Below are 18,081 nucleotides of genomic sequence, written 5' to 3' on the forward strand. Positions count from 1 at the left end.
ATGCCTATGTCGATGTGAAATGGATTGTTTGGGAATCAGTAATTGCCAAGTTTTGATATAGAGACATCAACCACAATAGCCCACTCCTTCTGTCCTTCATGATGACCAACAATATATTAGGGCTAAGTATCGTCACTGATTTCTAGAATCGATTCAATTCCGATTCACAAGGTCCCGATTTGATTCAGTTCGATCAATTCGATTTGAATCGGGGAAATTTTGCCTCAGACAGTCAGAAATATTATAATTCTGATCACGTATCAGTTTTTATACCTATAAAAAGAAAGCTGACACTTGTGAGACTTTATCAGAGGTGTAAGCATCACAGCAGATGCCTTTGTGTCAAAGTAACAGAGCATAAAACACAGAAAAATATGAAGGAGATTTTCCTGGCCTGTCTTTTTATAGCAGATAACCACCTTAAAAATATTCTGCAGTAGAACAAAAACCGAAGAAAACCATGAATCAACATATAAACATTACCTGATGCTGCTGAAGCAGAGCAAAGTTTCAAAGGAAAACAGAGATTTTTAGATGGGAAACTTTTTAAAGTACACACAGAGAGTGAGAGAGAGAGAGCTGTGCATGAAGTGTCATTTTACTGTGGAGGAAGCAAAACAGTAAAAGTAAGAGGGAATTCATGACGATGTTTATGTGAAGCGAAATGTGAAGCGTAGTTTGGATCTTCTTTTGCTGCTGATTCAGTCAAATTTGGTTGGAGAGAGACAAAGCCTACAGCTTCAGAATCTAGCACAAAAAAAGACGTAAACACAAAGCGCGGACCATCAGAATCTGTGAGCTGTCGGCTTTCAGCATCAATGGCGTGTATGTGTCACCGTCGGGTGAGAAAGACGACATCTCACTGATTCTGATGCATCGGCGGGTCCGCGCTTTGTGTTCAGGTCTTTGTGCAGAATCTGTGTACCTGCTCTCATTTACGTTTTTAGTTGTTTGGTGGTTGTTGAAATTTTGTGAGGTTTAACCTGAGATTCTGGTGTTTCGGGGAAAATAAATTTATATTTAAAAATCGATTCAGGATTTTAATGAATCGATATTACGTTATACAAGCTAGAATCGATTTTAATCAGAAAATCGATAATCAAAACCCACCCCTACAATATATCATTCAGAACAGTCACTGAAACACCAATTCAGCAGGAGAAGACGGCAATGTTGAACTATATTATGATCAATGCTTAAATCTGTTAATAACACAAGTATGTTTCCTAAGTGAGGCTCCAAGTGTTAGATATAGCCTAAGTGGCAAAGCATTTGGATAGGGCAAGTTGAGATAATTTTTCCTGCCATTAACAGGTTTGCTCAGATTTATTAATCAAACTAGACTGCATGAAGCCAAGAGCATGTACAACGTAAACTCCCTGGGAAAGTGCTCAGAGAATGAGCAGACCAGCTGGCAGATGTCCTCGCTCACATCTTCAACCTCTCCCTGAGCACTGCGGTCGGTCCAACCGACCAAAGAAATCCTCAGTGTCATGTCTCAGTTACTATTCCCATTGCACTCACACCCATCACCCATCGAGAGGTTTGTCATGAGGCACATTAAGACCTGGCTGCCAACCACACTGTTCCCACTCCAGTTTCCCTATCACCCTCCAGAGGATTGCCAACAGATGATGCCATTGCTGAGACCTCAGACAATCCAGAGGGGTAACAACATCTCCAACACCACCACACTGATAACTGGAGCCCCTCAGAGCTGTGTGCTCAGCCCACTGCTGTTCACTCTGCTGACTCATCAAGAGAACCACATCAAGTTCATCACTTCTTCTCTTGCTCTTGGCGAAGGCGGTCGCACTTTTTTTTCCTCCTCCTCTCCTCTCCCTTAGCTTCCCTGCTTAGCCTCTTGTGTCCTTGTCTAATCTCGTGTTTTTTGCATTACTTTTCCCTGGAACACTCTCTCACAGTCTGTTCTCTAAAACCTAAAAGAGGAATTATGGATTTGATCAACTGGTCTCTGAATGCAATTGACACCCCTTCAAAGAGAAGTCTGGGCTCGGGTGAGCCTGAGTGCTGAAGATATCTACCTATTCGGAACCATGATAACAGGGTTCTTGCTGATCGGAGCTGGCTTGGCCCTGGCTTATCGAAGAATTAAGGAAGCAGAACTGGCTGTTCAAACCCCCACAAGGCTGCCCGCTGGGATTGAAATGATGGGACGAGGTGTGAGTTTCTCGAAATGGGTCATTGAGTGCAGCATGGATGAGATCTTGGAGAACCGCACGGCTGCCGTGAATACTCAGAATAAGACCTCTGAGTGCAAACTGATTACATCTGGAGGGGCTCGCTCGGAATAACACCTCTGGGCGCAAATTGATCACATCTTGGGAAGCGCACCGCAGTCGTGAGTTCTCAGAACCTGCTCTTTGACCACAAGAATGACAACACCACGGAACGTAAGTTTGGATAACATCATAGAAAGCTCACGGCTCTCCAACGGGAGATTGAGAGACCAGTGTTGGACTGTTAGAACAGCTTTGAAATTCTTATGAGTTGTTCGCACTAAAGTAAAAATCATCATCATTTCATGCGGAGACCCCATCGGCGCCAGCTGCGGTCTCAAGGCTGGAGCTGAACAACAACACCCTGATTACGGACTGTGTTTAGACTGTTCTTCCCATTCTATGCAAGGCCACCTGGGTTGGCTGGAAGACTGTTTACTTAGCCTGGCAGGGCGAAGGACACTGTCTCAGCTGAATTCTGGACATACACACACACGCACACAGACATATATACACATGCAGATATACACTCATCCCCCCTCCCCCTCCAAACGCCTTCGACGCTTATTCCCTTCCGATGCTGACGGTGGATCATGGAGACCAGCGCATAGGCTGCAGGCCCGGATGTACTGTCTACATTGGATGTCTCTTACCCTTTACCCACCCCTGTTGCTTGTCATGTGTTTCTTTGGTGTATTAGAGTTTTTTTTCATGTGCTATGTGCAGAGGTGTTTTTTTTCTGTTCTCAAACTGATCTCCCTGTTGGAGCTCAGTCTGGGGGGAGTTATTTTTTTTCTCCTTATTTTTCCTCATGTTGTGCTTTTCCATGTTATACCCCTCTGACCTGTCTTCCCCATGTGATGTTTGTGATGTATGTATGGTCGGATGGGTAAGACGGCGCTGGCACGGCTGGCAGCCTTAACCCAATTTCCCTCGGGATGAATAAAGTATAATCAATCAATCAATCAAGTTCAACGATGACACGAATGTGGTGGGTCTCATCAGCAAGAGCGATGTTTCAGCATACAGAGACGAGGTGAAATGGCTAATGGACTGATGTAGAGTCAACAACCTGTCTCTGAATGTGGACAAAACCAAAGAGATGATTGTTGACTTCAGGAGAGCACAGAGAGATCCATCACAGAGGATCCATCACTTAACATCGATGGATCCTCTGGGGAGGTCATCAAGAGCACTAAATTCCTTGGTGTCCATCTGGCAGAGAGAAAACTGAGAAGACCCAACAGCCTCTCTACTTCCTCCGAATGCTGAGGAAAGCTCATCTCCCACCTTCTACAGAGGGACTAACGAGAGCGTCCTGAGCAGCTGCACTGGTATGGTAACTGCACCGTATCGGATTGCAACACCTTACAACAGATAGTGAGAACAGTTGAGAAGATCATTGGATCATCTCTTCCCTCCATCACACACACTTAGTGCATGCACGTGCTCACTGCCAGACTGTGAAACTGTTTCTTCCCCAAGCTGTCAGATTCCTGAACACTGAGTGACTGGACTGACACACACATACATACCTTCAAACATCAAATTATTTTTTGCACAATGCTCAGTCTTTTGCAAAACCCACTGTCATTGTTGCACTGTATACCACACTGGAACGCACCAAGCCCCTTTGCCTGACTGCTCAGATGAATGCCTGGACCTAGTGGCCGAACCGAAAAAAGTGATGCTGGTCGGTCAATTGTGAACAGCTGAGCCAATAGCTGTTTCAAAAAATGAATGCAGAAAAGGAAGAGTGATAGAACTGAGTGGTGGCAGGCCTCTAGGGACCAGCATCAAAGCATGAGTACCAAACTCTATGGCACATTCTTAAGAGTCTTGGCAGGAAGGAATATTTCAAGGGCCTCTACAATCATAGCAGCTCTTTTGGGCTGCAAGCAGTTCCACCACACATCCACCCACCCAAAGTCAGCATTAACAACGCTGAGCACGCAGTTGAAGAAGTGAAGCCAGTCATGCTGTCAAGGTGAACTGTGTTGCAGGCAGGGGTAGGACCCAAATACAGGACTCAGAGATGGAACAAATAACTTAAAGGAACAGCTTTAGTGGTTGTGAAAATGAACAAAAAACAAATTACAAAGAAACACTAAGAGAAGCAAAGAAAAGATGAAATAGAAACAAAGACACTGGTGACAAAGGAACTCATGTCTAGATATAATCGAGAGAACATGAAATGCTCACTAAACACACAGCTAATGTGGAGGACAAAACACACTAGAGAAATCATGGTCTAAACAGGTCAAGGATGAGCACCAACAATTCCAACTCTTTAGACAGTAATTAAGAATCGAAAAACACATCCAAAGATGTATAAAAGATCCCTTGACAATTCTATAAAGCTTAGCTGTCTTTTTTGCACTACAACTCAGCACCTTGCAACTATCTTGTTCTCCAATGTGTGCGATTCTCTTATTTTTGTATATATTCCTTTTATTTTGTATTTTTCTCCCCATTATTGTATATATTTTTCCAGTTTTACTATTTATACCTGCTGTCTGCTATTTAAATTTTATTCTGATACAGTTGGTGTGGAGCACCCACAATTTTCACTCTATGTACAATGACAATAAAGGGTTATTTTATTCTGTTCTATTCTTATACAGTAATATAATTCAGATTGACATAATCATCAGTGAACAAATTTAAATCCTGACCTGAGAGTTTCCAGTTCACTGTGTGGACTCTTGACTCCAACAGACAGAATCTTTACTCCTGAATCCTGCAGGTCATTGTTATTCAAGTCCAGCTCTCTCAGATTAGATGATTGGGAGCCGATAAGTGAGGACAGAGCTTCACAGTTTCTCTCTGAGAGGTTACACTGACTCATCCTGGGGGGAAAAAAAGTCAAACAAAAGAAATATTGTTGTTGAAGTATGAGGGATCAGTGAGGAGTTATTAGATTTGACAAATTTTATCTAATTTTTTGAGGCTTAAATATTTAATCAGGTAATTAAGTCAGTTGTTGAAAATCACACTTGATCTCACCTCAGTGTATTTAATGTACAATGTGGACTCTGCAGTCCAGAAGAAAGAAGTTTCACTCCTAAATCCAGCAGATTGTTGTTACTCACGTCAAGCTCTCTCATAGGAGAGGACGGGGAGCTGAGGACTGAGAACAGAGCTTCAAAACCTTTCTCTGAGATGTTACAGTGAGTCAGTCTGAAAAACAACAGACAAGCATGGAAACAAATACTGGTGTGGAAGTGTAGTGAGTGTGCAGTGAGGCCTAATTAATAGATTTAACAATATTCAGTCGAGATTTTTATTTGTTTGTTTTTTCCAGTAATTCTTAATGTCTTACATAGATTACAACACATGGGTTAACTTGACTTTAACGTTAACTTAACTTTTTTGGCTAAATTAACGAAAACTAAAATATTGTTTTATCTGACCTCAGAGTATTCAGTGTACAGTTTGGGCTTTCCAGTCCAGAAGACAGAATCTTCACTCCTGAATCCTCTAGGTTGTTGTTACTCAGGTCCAGCTCTCTCATACTGCAGGTCTGGGAGCTGAGAACTGAGAACAGAGCGTTATAACCTCTTTCTGAGAGGTTACAGTGAGTCAGCCTGAAAACAAACACACCAACAAACAAAACCAAACAAATAACAATTAAAATGATCCATTTGACAAATTAAATCAGTTAATATATTCAATTCTCTCAATTTACTGGTTTATCTACGTCCCTACCCTCACCTATGGTCACGACTTGTGGGTAGTGACTGAAAGAACGGATACAAGCATCGGAAATAAGCTTCCTCTGAAGGGTGGTTGACATCTCCCTTGGATATAGGGTGAGGAGTTCAGCCATCCAGGAGAGGCTCAGAGTAGAGTGACATCTGATCAAAGAAATCAATGACTCAATTCATTGTTTCCAAATAAAGGGATGGACACATATTTACTTACAGAGCTTTGTTGGAAGCTTTGACCACTGGTAGGAGCCTCAGAAGAGCCTCCTCTGAAGCAGAGTATTTTTTCAAGTCAAACACATCCAGATCTTTTTCTGATGACAGTAAGATGAAGACCAGAGCTGACCACTGAGCAGGAGACAGTTTATCTGTAGAGAGACTTCCTGATCTCAGGGACTGTTGGATCTCCTCCACTAGAGAATGATCATTCAGTTCATTCAGACAGTAGAACAGATTGATCCTTTTCTCTGTAGACAGATTGCTACAGATCTTCTTCTTGATGTACTGGACAGTTTCCTGATTGGTCTGTGTGTTACTTTCTGCCTGTGTCAGCAGACCTTGTAGAAGACTTTGGTTGGTCTGCAATGAAAGACCCAGGAGGAAACGGAGAAACAAGTCCAGGTGTCCATTTGGACTCTTTAAGGCCTTTTTCACAGCTTTCTGGTAGAATAAACTTAATTTGGATTTTATTTGAAAGACTCTAGATAAGTGAGATTTTTTTTCATCCAGCAGATTGACTCCAGAGTTGATGAAGGTCAGATAGACATGAACTGCAGCCAGAAATTCCTGAACACTCAGGTGGACAAAGCAGAACACTTTATTCTGGTACAGCCCTCTCTCCTCTTTGAAGATCTGTGTGAACACTCCTGAGTACACTGAGGCTGCTCTGATATCAATGCCACACTCTGCCAGGTCCGATTCATAGAAGATCGGGTTTCCTTTCTGCAGCTGATCAAAAGCCAATTTTCCCAGAGAGTCAATCATCTTCCTGCTCTCTGGACTCCAGTGTGGATCTGTCTCAGTTCCATCATCATACTTGACTTTTTTCACTTTGGCCTGAACCACCAGGAAGTGTATGTACATCTCAGTCAGGGTCTTGGGCAGGGCTCCTTTCTCTCTTTGCAGCACATCCTCCAGAACTGTAGCAGTGATCCAGCAGAAGACTGGGATGTAGCACATGATGTGGAGGCTTCGTGATGTCTTGATGTGGGAGATGATCCTGCTGGCCTGCTCCTCATCTCTGGATCTCTTCCTGAAGTAATCCTCCTTCTGTGGGTCAGCAAATCCTCTGACCTCTGTCACCATGCCAATATAGTCATGAGGGATCTGACTGGCTGCTGCAGGTCGTGTGGTTATCCAGATGCGAGCAGAGGGAAGCAGGTACCCCCTGATGAGGTTTGTCAGCAGCACGTTCACTGAGGTGGACTTTCTAGGGTCAGTTAGGATTGTAGTTTTGTGGAAGTCCAGAGGAATACGAGACTCATCTAGACCATCAAAGATGAACACGACTTGGAAGTCTTCAAAGCTGCAGATTCCTGCTTTTTTGGTTTCAGTAAAGAAGTGATGAACAAGTTCCACCAAGCTGAACTTTTCCTCTTTCAGCACATTCAGCTCTCTGAAAGTGAATGGAAATATGAACTCGATGTCCTGGTTGGCTTTGTCTTCAGCCCAGTCCAGAGTGAACTTTTGTATTAAGATTGTTTTCCCAATACCAGTCACTCCCTTTGTCAGCACTGTTCTGATTGGTTCATGCCTTCCAGGTGAGGCTTTAAAGATGTCTTCTTGTCTGATTGTTGTTTCTGGTCTGTCAGGTTTCTTGGAAGCTGTTTCAATCTGTCTGACCTCATGTTCATCATTGACCTCTGCAGTCCCTCCCTCTGTGATGAAGAGCTCTGTGTGGATCTGATTCAGAAGCGTTGGGTTTCCTGCTTTAGCAACTCCCTCAAACACACACTGGAACTTCCTCTTCAGGTTAGATTTGAGTTTAAACTGACAGCTTTGAAGATCCTCTGAACAGGAGACAAGAAGATTAGTGTAATCCATTTTATATAGAATGAAGAATAATATGTATATATATATATATATATATATATATATATATATATACACATACATATATATATATATACACGTGTGTAGACCATTATTATACAGCACTAAATCACAACAATAGTCGTCTCAGTGGTGAACATTTTTTTTAAGTGCTTAACTAAATCTCAGTTTACAAGCAATGTAAAGTTAATGTGCCACAAGGATTCAAATGCAATGGCGCTTTCAAGCAGCACCATTGAGGCCAAGTAATACCTCTTGTTGCACTCTACACTACCTCTTATCCACCTTTAAAGCCAGCCACTCCACTCAATGCTCATGCTTATGTAGAAAGTTGCACGTTTTACTAGAGTGGGGCAAGATTGCAATTTGGGTCACCTGTCGTGGTGCAACTGTGACTGTGACAGGCAACTCAGCCTCTTACTAAAAAGACTGTTTTGTAAACCATAGCACTGGTGGAATACAATGCTTGCAAAGAGATGACTATGGGATTTGAGTCACCATTTTTCTGGTGGGTCACAATAAATGTGAATATAGATTGGATTAACTCTCTGTATTATATTAAACAGTGTTTCCTGAATCATACCAGAGATACAGAAAAAGGGACTCTTTGAACAGCTGCATGCTGCATCACTCATGGTTTGGCAGAATAGAATGGCACTGGACATTTTGCCAGCTGAGAAAGGGGGTGTTTGCAGAATGTTTGGTAGCAGCTGTTGCACATTCATCCCAAACAACACCTATCCAGATGGCTCTGTGACACACTGGCAGAAGAACTAGCTGAAATTCTGGGATCAATGATCCATTTAAGGAATTCCAAGACCAATGGTTTGGGAAGTAGAATGGTTTAATCTCTTCTCTCTTAGTATCTATTGCAGTTGCAGCCGCCTTGCTGATGCTGTGTGGCTACTGCTGCATTCCATTTATTTGAGGACCTATTCACCAACTAATTGACATGGCGCTCACCAAGACCAATTACATGAATGACCAACTCTGTCTGGCTGATGAAGATGTCTCATATGACATCTCAGCATATGCTGGATTGTAACGTGTTGAAAACTGATAAGGATAAGGAGATACATGGACTTGATTAATCATAAATAAACTGCATTGCTTTTATTGAAAAACGCTAAAAGAGTTAAGTTGTTTGAGTCTGTTGTGTTATACCACATATCATGAACCAGCTAAACATAGCACATACCTGTCGCCATGACATTCTCTCCCACTATTAACTCTATCCTAAACATCTCGTCATATGGTGAAGGAATTCCTGGTGTTGTGTCACTAGGGGGAGGGGGTAACTGCATAAAGAGTGAAAGACAGACTTCCCCAATTTGAGGTTCCTGAATAGACTGTGCATTCTGTGACTCCTTTTTGTAAGATAAAGTAAAGCTTTGCCTCTGCTCTATCTCCGTTTGTCGTATCTTATTTTTCTAACAGGGTGTGACAGGGGAATTTCTGCGACTCTTGTTTGCAAATCCTTTTAAACTCATTTAGGCTAGATATAACCATCAGGCAGCCATTTTCAGGTCGCTACAGAGATGTTTGACAGAGTTGAAGTCAGAGCTGTTCCTAAGCCACAGCTGTGATGTCCTTGCTGTGTACTTAGGGTCATTGTTGTTTTGGAAGTTTTATCTTCAGCACTATGGAGGAGGCCTTCATTAAGGATATCTTTGTACCATTCAGCTTTCCATCAACCTTGACCAGTCTCCCAGTCCTTGCAGCTGAAATACACCACCACAGCATGATGCTACCCCCACCGTGCTTCGCTGTTGGGATAGTATTGGGTAGATGATGAGTGGTGCCTGGTTTCTTCCAGACAAAGACTTTAGAATTGAAGCCAAACAGTTTAATCTTGATTTTATTAAAGCAGAAAGTCTTGTTCCTCACAGTTTGAGAGTCCTTCGGGTGCTTTTTTGTGAACTTCAAATGGGCTTTCATGTGTTTTGCACTGAGGAGAGGCCTGTGTCTAACAACTCTGCCATAAAGCCAAAATCTGTGGAGGTGCTGCAGTGATTGTTGTCCTTCTGGAATATAGTCCCATCTTCACAGAGGTTCTGTGGAGCTCAGAGTGAATTTCAGGCTCTTGGTCATCTCTCTCACTAAGACGATCTTGAGAGAATCCTGGTAGTCTCTACCATTTGAGAATTATGAAGGCAAGAAGTTTTCTGTGGCCTCCTCCAGATCTGTGCATTGCAACAACCCTATCTTTTAGCTTTGACTTCATGGCTTTGCTCTGATTTGTCAGCTGCGATGTCTTCTATAGAGAGGGGTGTACCTTTCCAAAACATAATCAATCAATTTAACATATCACAAGTGGCTTCCACTCAAGTTGTAGAAACCTCTAAGCAGTCAAGAAAAGTGGAAAGCCTGAATGTCTGAATACTTATCTAAAAATTATTTTTCTGATATTTTTTTTTAACAAAAAAAAAATCTGGCATCTTGTTTTCAGTTTGTCATTATGGTGTATTGAGTAAAGACTATTAAAATAATAAAATAATAAAATAAAATAAAAATATTTAAAAGATTGTAGCATCAGGCTCTAAAAGTGAAGCAAAAAGAAAGCTTCGGATCAGAAGTGCTTGACTCCCTGGTATAACTCACTAACTCACATCCTAAAGCAGAAAACCCATAATCTGATGAGAAAATGATGTCTCACTAATGTAGACGATCTTAATTTAGCCTGAAAAGACAGTTTGTTTGTCAACAAAATAAAAGCCCTCTGTAAGGTCATGACATCTTAATATTCATCAATGGTTGAAGTAAATACGAACAACCCTAGGTTTCCCTTTAGCATTTTAGCCAAGCTGACTTTCTGTCAGCTTGGCTAAAAAGCTAAAGTTTAACCATGAGAGAAAATCTATCAGTCTATCTCTATTGATCAGCTACATACCACAGGCCCTCAAGCTGGCAGTTGTTAAACAATTAGTTAAAAAATCATCACTTGACCCAACTGTCTTAGCTAGACATATATCCAATGTCCAACCTTCCTTTTATTTCAAATTAAAAAAAAAAAAAAAGAGTAGTTGTAAAACAGCTAACTGATATAGGACTGCTTTCTTCCATTTGTGCTCTAAGATCAGAAACAGAGTGACTTTCAGAGTGAAGCTGAAAAAGTAGTTCATGCATTTATTACTCCTAGGCTGGACTACTGTAATTCTTTCTGAAAAGCCTTCAGTTGATCCAAAATGCTGCAGCAAGAGTCCTGACAGGGACTAGAAAGAGAGAGCAGATTTGTCATATATTGGCTTCCCTTCATTGACTCCCTGTTAAATCCGCAAATCAAAAACCTGCTACTCACATACAAGATCTTAAATAATCAGGCCCAATCTTATCTAAATTACCTTATAGTGCCATATCACCCAGTTAGTCGTCTCATTGTTAAAGTTTTCTCTGTATAATTGTAGGGTCTGTACCTTAAAATATATAGCCGCCTGAGGTGACAGGAGACGGCTGGATTTTATGTGAATTCCAATCAGAGTGTTGAGAGATATCACTGGCTTTCAGAAGAAAGGTGTGGGTGAAACTGTGCGGGATGTACAGAGGGTAAACAAGTTTGTGGCGGGACGTGGTTTGTGTCAGGGCTGCAGGGGAGGCTGACACACACCGGAACTCCATCACCTCATCATGCCTCCCCTGCATGAGCGCCAGATTATAAAGTCTGGTAGCTCGGCTTGGGTCCTTGCCGACAGTGCCACTGCCCCCAGTGGTGTCCCTCTACTGTGCACTTGAGGGACCTCCTGAGCCTAAGCCAGAGGCCTGCACACAGGAGGCACCTGCTCAGCCCGGGCTTTGTACACGAAAGTGCGTCTCAATAGTAAAATATGAAATAAAATTAATTACATATGGGTACGATAGTAGAGTACTTCCAGACAAAACAAATCATCAGTCCCAGAGTGTTGAAGGCCTGTGCTAGGCAGCTTTGTGCAGTACTCCATCATCTAAACAACCTGAGCCTGCACTTCCAGAGAGTCCCAGTGCTATGGAAAACATCATGCCTGGTCCCAGTGCCTAAGAAGAATCATCCAGTGGCACTAAATGACTACAGGTCTGTAGGGCTGACCTCTCATATTACGAAGGTTATGGAGAGATTTAACATGGAGCACCTCAGACCCCTGTTGAGCAAGTCACAAGACCCTCTGCAGTTTGCATACCAGCCCCACTTGGGGGTGGGCAATGCAGTGATACATCTGCTGCAGAGAGCGTACTCCTTCCTTGATGAACCCACCACCACAGTTTGGATAATGTTCTTCGACTTCTCTAGCACCTTTAACACAGTCCGGCCCAGGCTGCTGAGGGAGAAGTTGGAAGACATGTAGGTGGAGGATCCACTGGTCCAGTGGATCAGTGACTACCTGACAGGCAGGCCGCAGTTTGTGAGACGGCAGAGCTGTGTGTCAGAGAATCTGAAGAGCAACATCGGAGCACCCCAGGGAATTCTTATCCCTTTCCTCTTCACCATCTATATGACCAACTTCAAGTACATCACAGAAACTTGTCTCCTCCAGAAATCCTCTGATGACACAGCCATTATTGGAAGTGTGGAGATGGGATGGGAAGAGGAGTACAGAAGACTGATTGATCGCTTCGTGAGGTGGTGTGAGGTGAACCACCTGCAGTTGAATGTGGCCAAATCAAAGGAGCTGGTGGTGGAAATTGGTAGAAACAGCTCTGACCCTCCCCTGTCTGCATTGGCGGGACTGATATCAAAATAGTCACATCCTATTAGCGATGTTCCCTCTAAATTTTAATGTCCCTTGGACCACTGTGAACAACATCAGATGTGTGCACTGTGGCCACGCCCATCGCATCCATCCAAGTTACATGGTTTATTAAAAGAATAAAATTACACTATTTACATTTCTGTTAGAATACTTTTAATTAGGTGCTTTAGCACACATATAATGAAAATTAAAAAAAATGTTCATGACCTGTGTAGTATGTTAACACTATTGGAAGTAAAAATAAATTGAACAAAAATTTCAAAAACACACATAAAGCTCTGACTTGTATTATGAGTATGAGTCTATGTGAAGCTCCTGCTGCACTGGGTGAGAGTGTCCCACTCTCGTCTGTGAGTGAGTCCTGTAACGTTTTGTCTCCAATATACAGTATATAATGACGATTGTTGTGCAAGTTACTTTGAAAAAGTAATTAATTATAGTAACTAGTTACTTCTTCAAAAAAGTAACTGAAAACAACAAAGTTATATGCTGCTATCTATCTAAAAATGCAGGAAATATGGGTGACACCTCCTGACAGCAGGAGGTGTATCACTCATCCTGTTTTCCACCTGGTGACAGCGTTTACACTGTAATTTGCCTTTGGTGTCTTTTTGGCAGCAACTGTGACATTCAGCACTCTCCTCATTGTTCTGACACACAAAAAAAAACACTTATTGACTACACTACACACTAACTACACAACACAACACACTAACTTTAGACTCGTCACAAATCTCTCACATCTCAAAACTCTCTCTCTTTTTCGCTTTCTCGCCGCCATCACTCCTAAACACCTAAATGCCATGTTGCCATATCATTTTTTGATTGGTCAACATGGTACATTTTTCCACCAATAGGAAAGGGTGGGGGTTTTTTGGTTTTTGTTTTTGTTCACAAGCGGAAAGTGCTTTTGAGGGCTTTCCTTAGAAAACACAGTTTTTACCGTTTCTTCCTGTAGTAAACATAAACAACAATAGTATTCAGGAAAAAACATTGCATTTTTTTTATCATAACTGGTTTTTCGTGGCCTATCAACACAATTTAAAAACAGGCATATAGTTTGAAGTCCACACTTTTTACACAAAAGAATCGGGGTTGTCATGGGTTGACATAACATCTTGTTGCTATGTCACCTTAAATTGGTCATGCAATTGGTTTACCATGAATACGTTTTCTCCTCAGCCAATCAGCAACGCGATCAATTGGATCACATGCTGGAGTGGTCTGCCAACATGGACGCTGCCTACAAAAAGGATCTGAGCTGGCTTTACTTTCTACAAAGGCTCAGATCCTTCAATGTATACAGCAGGCTGCTCTATATGTTTTATCAGTCTGTTATTGTGAACACCATCTTCTTTGCGATGGCGTGCAGGCACCCAAGCAAAGGACGCAAATATTCTGAACAAACTCATCAGGAAGGTCGAGTCTGCTGTTGGCATGAAGCTTGCCACCCTGGATGAGGTGATCAGTGACAGAATGCTGGCAAGACTGCTGGCAATCATGGACAATAACTCCCATCCCCTCCATAACACACTGGATAATTTGAAGAGCAGTTTCAGCAACAGGTTCCTTCAACCTCGCTGTCTGAGGGAACGTTACAGGAAGTCTTTCCTTCTGCTGCTATCAGAATCTTTAATTCATCCACTTGGGTCAGGTCCACACATGTGGAACAGAATTAATTACACCCAATGCAGCCTGTCACTTTTGTACACCACAAGATATATTTCCACACATACTTGTCCTTTTATATTTATTGTATATTCATATTTATACCTTTATCTCTACATTTATCTATTTATCTTAATATTCATCTATCATAAGTCTGTTTCTACACTCATTTTATAGGAGTGCGTGTTGTTTGTTGTGTATTTGCTGCTATGACAACTCAATTTCCATCTGGAATTAATAAAGTTTCTGATTCCGAATCAGGTTTTAGAAAGACCTCATCTTCAACTTGCCATTTAATGGACATTTTTGGGGGTTGTTATTTATTGATCCGCTTTGATCATTTTTAACAAATAGCATAACGGACAGCACAGTGTTAAAATATTTCTATAAATCTTTTGTTATATAATTTTACCTATTTACTTATTTCTAAAATCTCTGGTTTAAAATTAAAAGTAATTTGAAAACATAAAGAGTAAATGTCTCAATGTTTTATAAAGTCATTGTACAATTTTCTAAAAGTATGGCTTGTAAGACTATTTTGGATTCCAAATATGTTAGATGCTTTTCTAGATTTTTTTCTAATCTGCTATGAACCATCCTCACATCTCATCTAAAGCTCTGTAACCCTCCCTTTTAATGTTGTTTGCTGTTACACCCAGTGAAATAAAGTTAGAGATTATTAAACCAGCCAGCTGTTCATTCATTAGAGCTCAGGCTTTAGTCATACAGCAGAGCTACAGTGAGGCTACAGAGACACCACATAGAAACAATCAAAGCTCTCATTGGTCAGTTCAGGCTTCATGTGTTTCGGCCTTATTATTGTCTCCTGAGACAAACTAATGTATTCTTACCTTCTGATGAAACTGTTGAAGCTTCCTGGGCTGGGGGACTTCCTGTTGGGGAAAGTGCACTTTGAATCGTAAACTGGTCTTTTTAAAAATGACAACCTGCATGGCATCAGAACAATGTAAATATAACATTTGTACATCATTTGAGAAGAAAAGACAATTAAAAGTTAGACTAAAATGGTTTGATACATTTCATAAAATAAACTGTGACAATGTCATGTCATCATACCGTACTTAATGTTTAATGTGTATTTTGACTGACCTTCATTCATCTTCTCTAAAATCAACCTCGCCACCTCCATCACACGGTCTGAATATGCCTGCACCATCACTTCTGCTGTTTTCAGTCTGTCTGCATTCTCCAGCTGGTACTTATAGAGTTTGGGGGAGTCATCTCCAGGTTCATACTGCAGGTAAAAGTGGAAAAGCTTCAGCTCCTCCTCTCCCATTTTCTTCAGCATTTCCAGCAGCTGCACTGGTAAGGCCTTCTCCATCTCTGACCTGTAAAATATAAAACATGTCCCATCACATCTACGTTTTAGCTTTTAGTACACTTCACAGTGCCCTCTAGTTGTCATGTATATTTTACTTAATGTAACTTCAACTCTAACATGCTGTTAATATATAAATTAAAGAGATACTTATGGAATTAATCTCTCAACAGAAAACAAAGAGAGCTCACAATCTTTAGAAAACAACTTAAAATCAACTGACATTTCTATAAATCATATCACTTATTAAAAAATAGAAATATGAATGAAAAAATGAAGTCAAATAAATAAAATAAAAGCACAAGACTCCAGAAGAAAAAGATAAACACGCTAATTAGTTTTCAATCAAGATTTATACACTGGTTTAAAAGAGGTTTCTAAATCTGCTCTAGAATCAGAAATGTGGTACTAAGGAGGAATTCATAATAATTACAGTTAAAATATATTTTAAATTACCGACAACATGATGATATCGTAACTCTGGTCCTTGGAGGACAAGAGTATCAGCCAAGCTTCAACTTAGAACCAATGACAGCTGCACACACAGTGTCATCGTTCCCCTGTCCTCACTAGCATGACCAGCCAGTTTGTTTTTGTTTTCCCTCCATCCCAAGTTCCGGTCCCTTCTCCTTACTGTTCAGAAGAGTTCTGCGATTGGGTCCTGTCATTCTGCCGTCTGGGCAAAACTTGACACACAGACCCTGAACTGATGCACTTATGCTACAACAGCACACAACTGTTTGTCCTCTGACATCCAGCAAAACCTGAAAGACCTGAGTGGAAGTTCCTCCCTACACTGTGTTTGAAGCAAAGCACAAAGGAGACACCTGCTGGAGCAGCTGGAGTCCTACAGATGCTCAGCCTCTTCACTACAGAAACATCTCCTATAACATCCATTCTTTACACTCTGACTCCTGTGTTTGTGGAAACACTTGAACACACACCGCTTCACATATGATCATGGAAACGTGTATGAAAAAGAGCTGAGCTGATATTAAACATGATGGAGGATTTATTCACAAACACTGACTCACCAACAACATTTACACACACCTGTCTGCAGGAGAACAACCATCACCCTTTGACGTGTCACTCTTGAGAGACACACAGGTGAGTTCAGGTTCATGTTTGAGTCTCTGATGATTCCTAAAAAAGTTCAGATCTTCAATAAAAGGTTAATCACATATTACTGATATTATCGACATTAGCAAACCTTTTCCCACTTGTCTCTCTTTGTTCAAATGTATTAATCAACTTTTTCACTTGGCCACTCTGTAAGGACACACAGCTGGGTTCAGGTTTGAGTTTCTGATGGATCCTAAAAAATATATATATAAAAAAAAGGTATGTATAGACACAGTTTAGATGTGATGTAAATGCAAGACATGTTAATACTGACATTAACTTACTTTTTCTGAAATGGTCGTGTTGGTTCAAATTTCTTGATGATATCCTTCACTTTGTCACCCTTTAAGGACACACAGCTGGGTGGAGGTCCAGGTTGGTTCCTGTGAATAATAATGGAACAGTGATGTGAGTGCTGAGCTGTGACATGGAGAAGAGTCATGGACAGTTAGAGATGGTCATCTCACCTCTGATCTTTGGTCTGGCTCTCATATTCCCCACACAGAGTGGTTTTAGATGGAGGGACTCCCTCCTCTCTGTCCTCACACTGATCCATGCTGCTGAATTCACATCCACATCAGCTCACGCACACTTCTACCGTCACCTGCAGACGAAACACAAATCATTCATGTGCACAACAACTGAGAACTGCAGAGGTCATGTCTGATGTGTTGGACTAACATGCACTCCATCTGAGACACAGCTTTCATCAGTTCACCATTACAGTTCACAGAGCCGACTTCAGCCTCCAAATCCCTCCATTACGGTAGTCCTACAAGGCAGCAGGTCAAACATGGCTGTAGAAGAGCAGCTTTATTTCAGTAACAATGCCCAGGACCAAGCTGACTGCTTACAGAGTTCATATTCTAACTGCTAGCTGTTCTGCTAGCTAAACAAATTAGTGTTGAAGGTCAAAGTAAAGAAATGATGTGATACTGCTGGGAGTTACATCACAGACTAGCAGCATTTAGTTATTCAGCATTATATTTAATCCTTATTATCTCATCCTCTCACCTCTATTTAGGCAAAAATTTTGCCAACAATTTATTGGCTAGGGGAGGGAGAAAACGAAGAAGGGCCAATGAGGAAAAGGGAAAAAGGAAAAGGGAAAAGAGGAAAAAAAAAAAAAAACTAACCATAGAACATTATTACTGATGACCTTTCCCAGCTACCCTCTGGTGACGCATGACTCTAAGTTATTCTCTTTATTCTTCTTATAATGGTTTTAT

The 18,081-nt window shown here is 41.3% G+C and overlaps 1 protein-coding gene across 1 annotated transcript in view; it reads right to left on the bottom strand.

The window, feature by feature from the left end:
• LOC134620425 (NACHT, LRR and PYD domains-containing protein 12-like) overlaps nt 1-17,444 on the bottom strand; it is a 28,510-nt gene extending 11,066 nt beyond the window's left edge. The window contains exons 1-8 of the mRNA XM_063466593.1: nt 17,320-17,444; nt 17,137-17,235; nt 15,499-15,737; nt 15,240-15,281; nt 6,165-7,956; nt 5,654-5,827; nt 5,247-5,420; nt 4,916-5,089 (exon numbers count right to left, since the gene is read on the bottom strand). Of these exons, the coding sequence (XP_063322663.1) occupies nt 4,916-5,089; nt 5,247-5,420; nt 5,654-5,827; nt 6,165-7,956; nt 15,240-15,281; nt 15,499-15,737; nt 17,137-17,235; nt 17,320-17,408 (2,783 nt within the window). The 5' untranslated portion in view covers nt 17,409-17,444. The remainder of the gene's footprint in view (nt 1-4,915; nt 5,090-5,246; nt 5,421-5,653; nt 5,828-6,164; nt 7,957-15,239; nt 15,282-15,498; nt 15,738-17,136; nt 17,236-17,319) is intronic.
• Nucleotides 17,445-18,081: the final 637 nt, after the last annotated feature.

The sequence above is a fragment of the Pelmatolapia mariae genome, linkage group LG23 (assembly GCF_036321145.2).
Source record: "Pelmatolapia mariae isolate MD_Pm_ZW linkage group LG23, Pm_UMD_F_2, whole genome shotgun sequence".
Classification (NCBI taxonomy): Eukaryota; Metazoa; Chordata; class Actinopteri; order Cichliformes; family Cichlidae; genus Pelmatolapia; species Pelmatolapia mariae.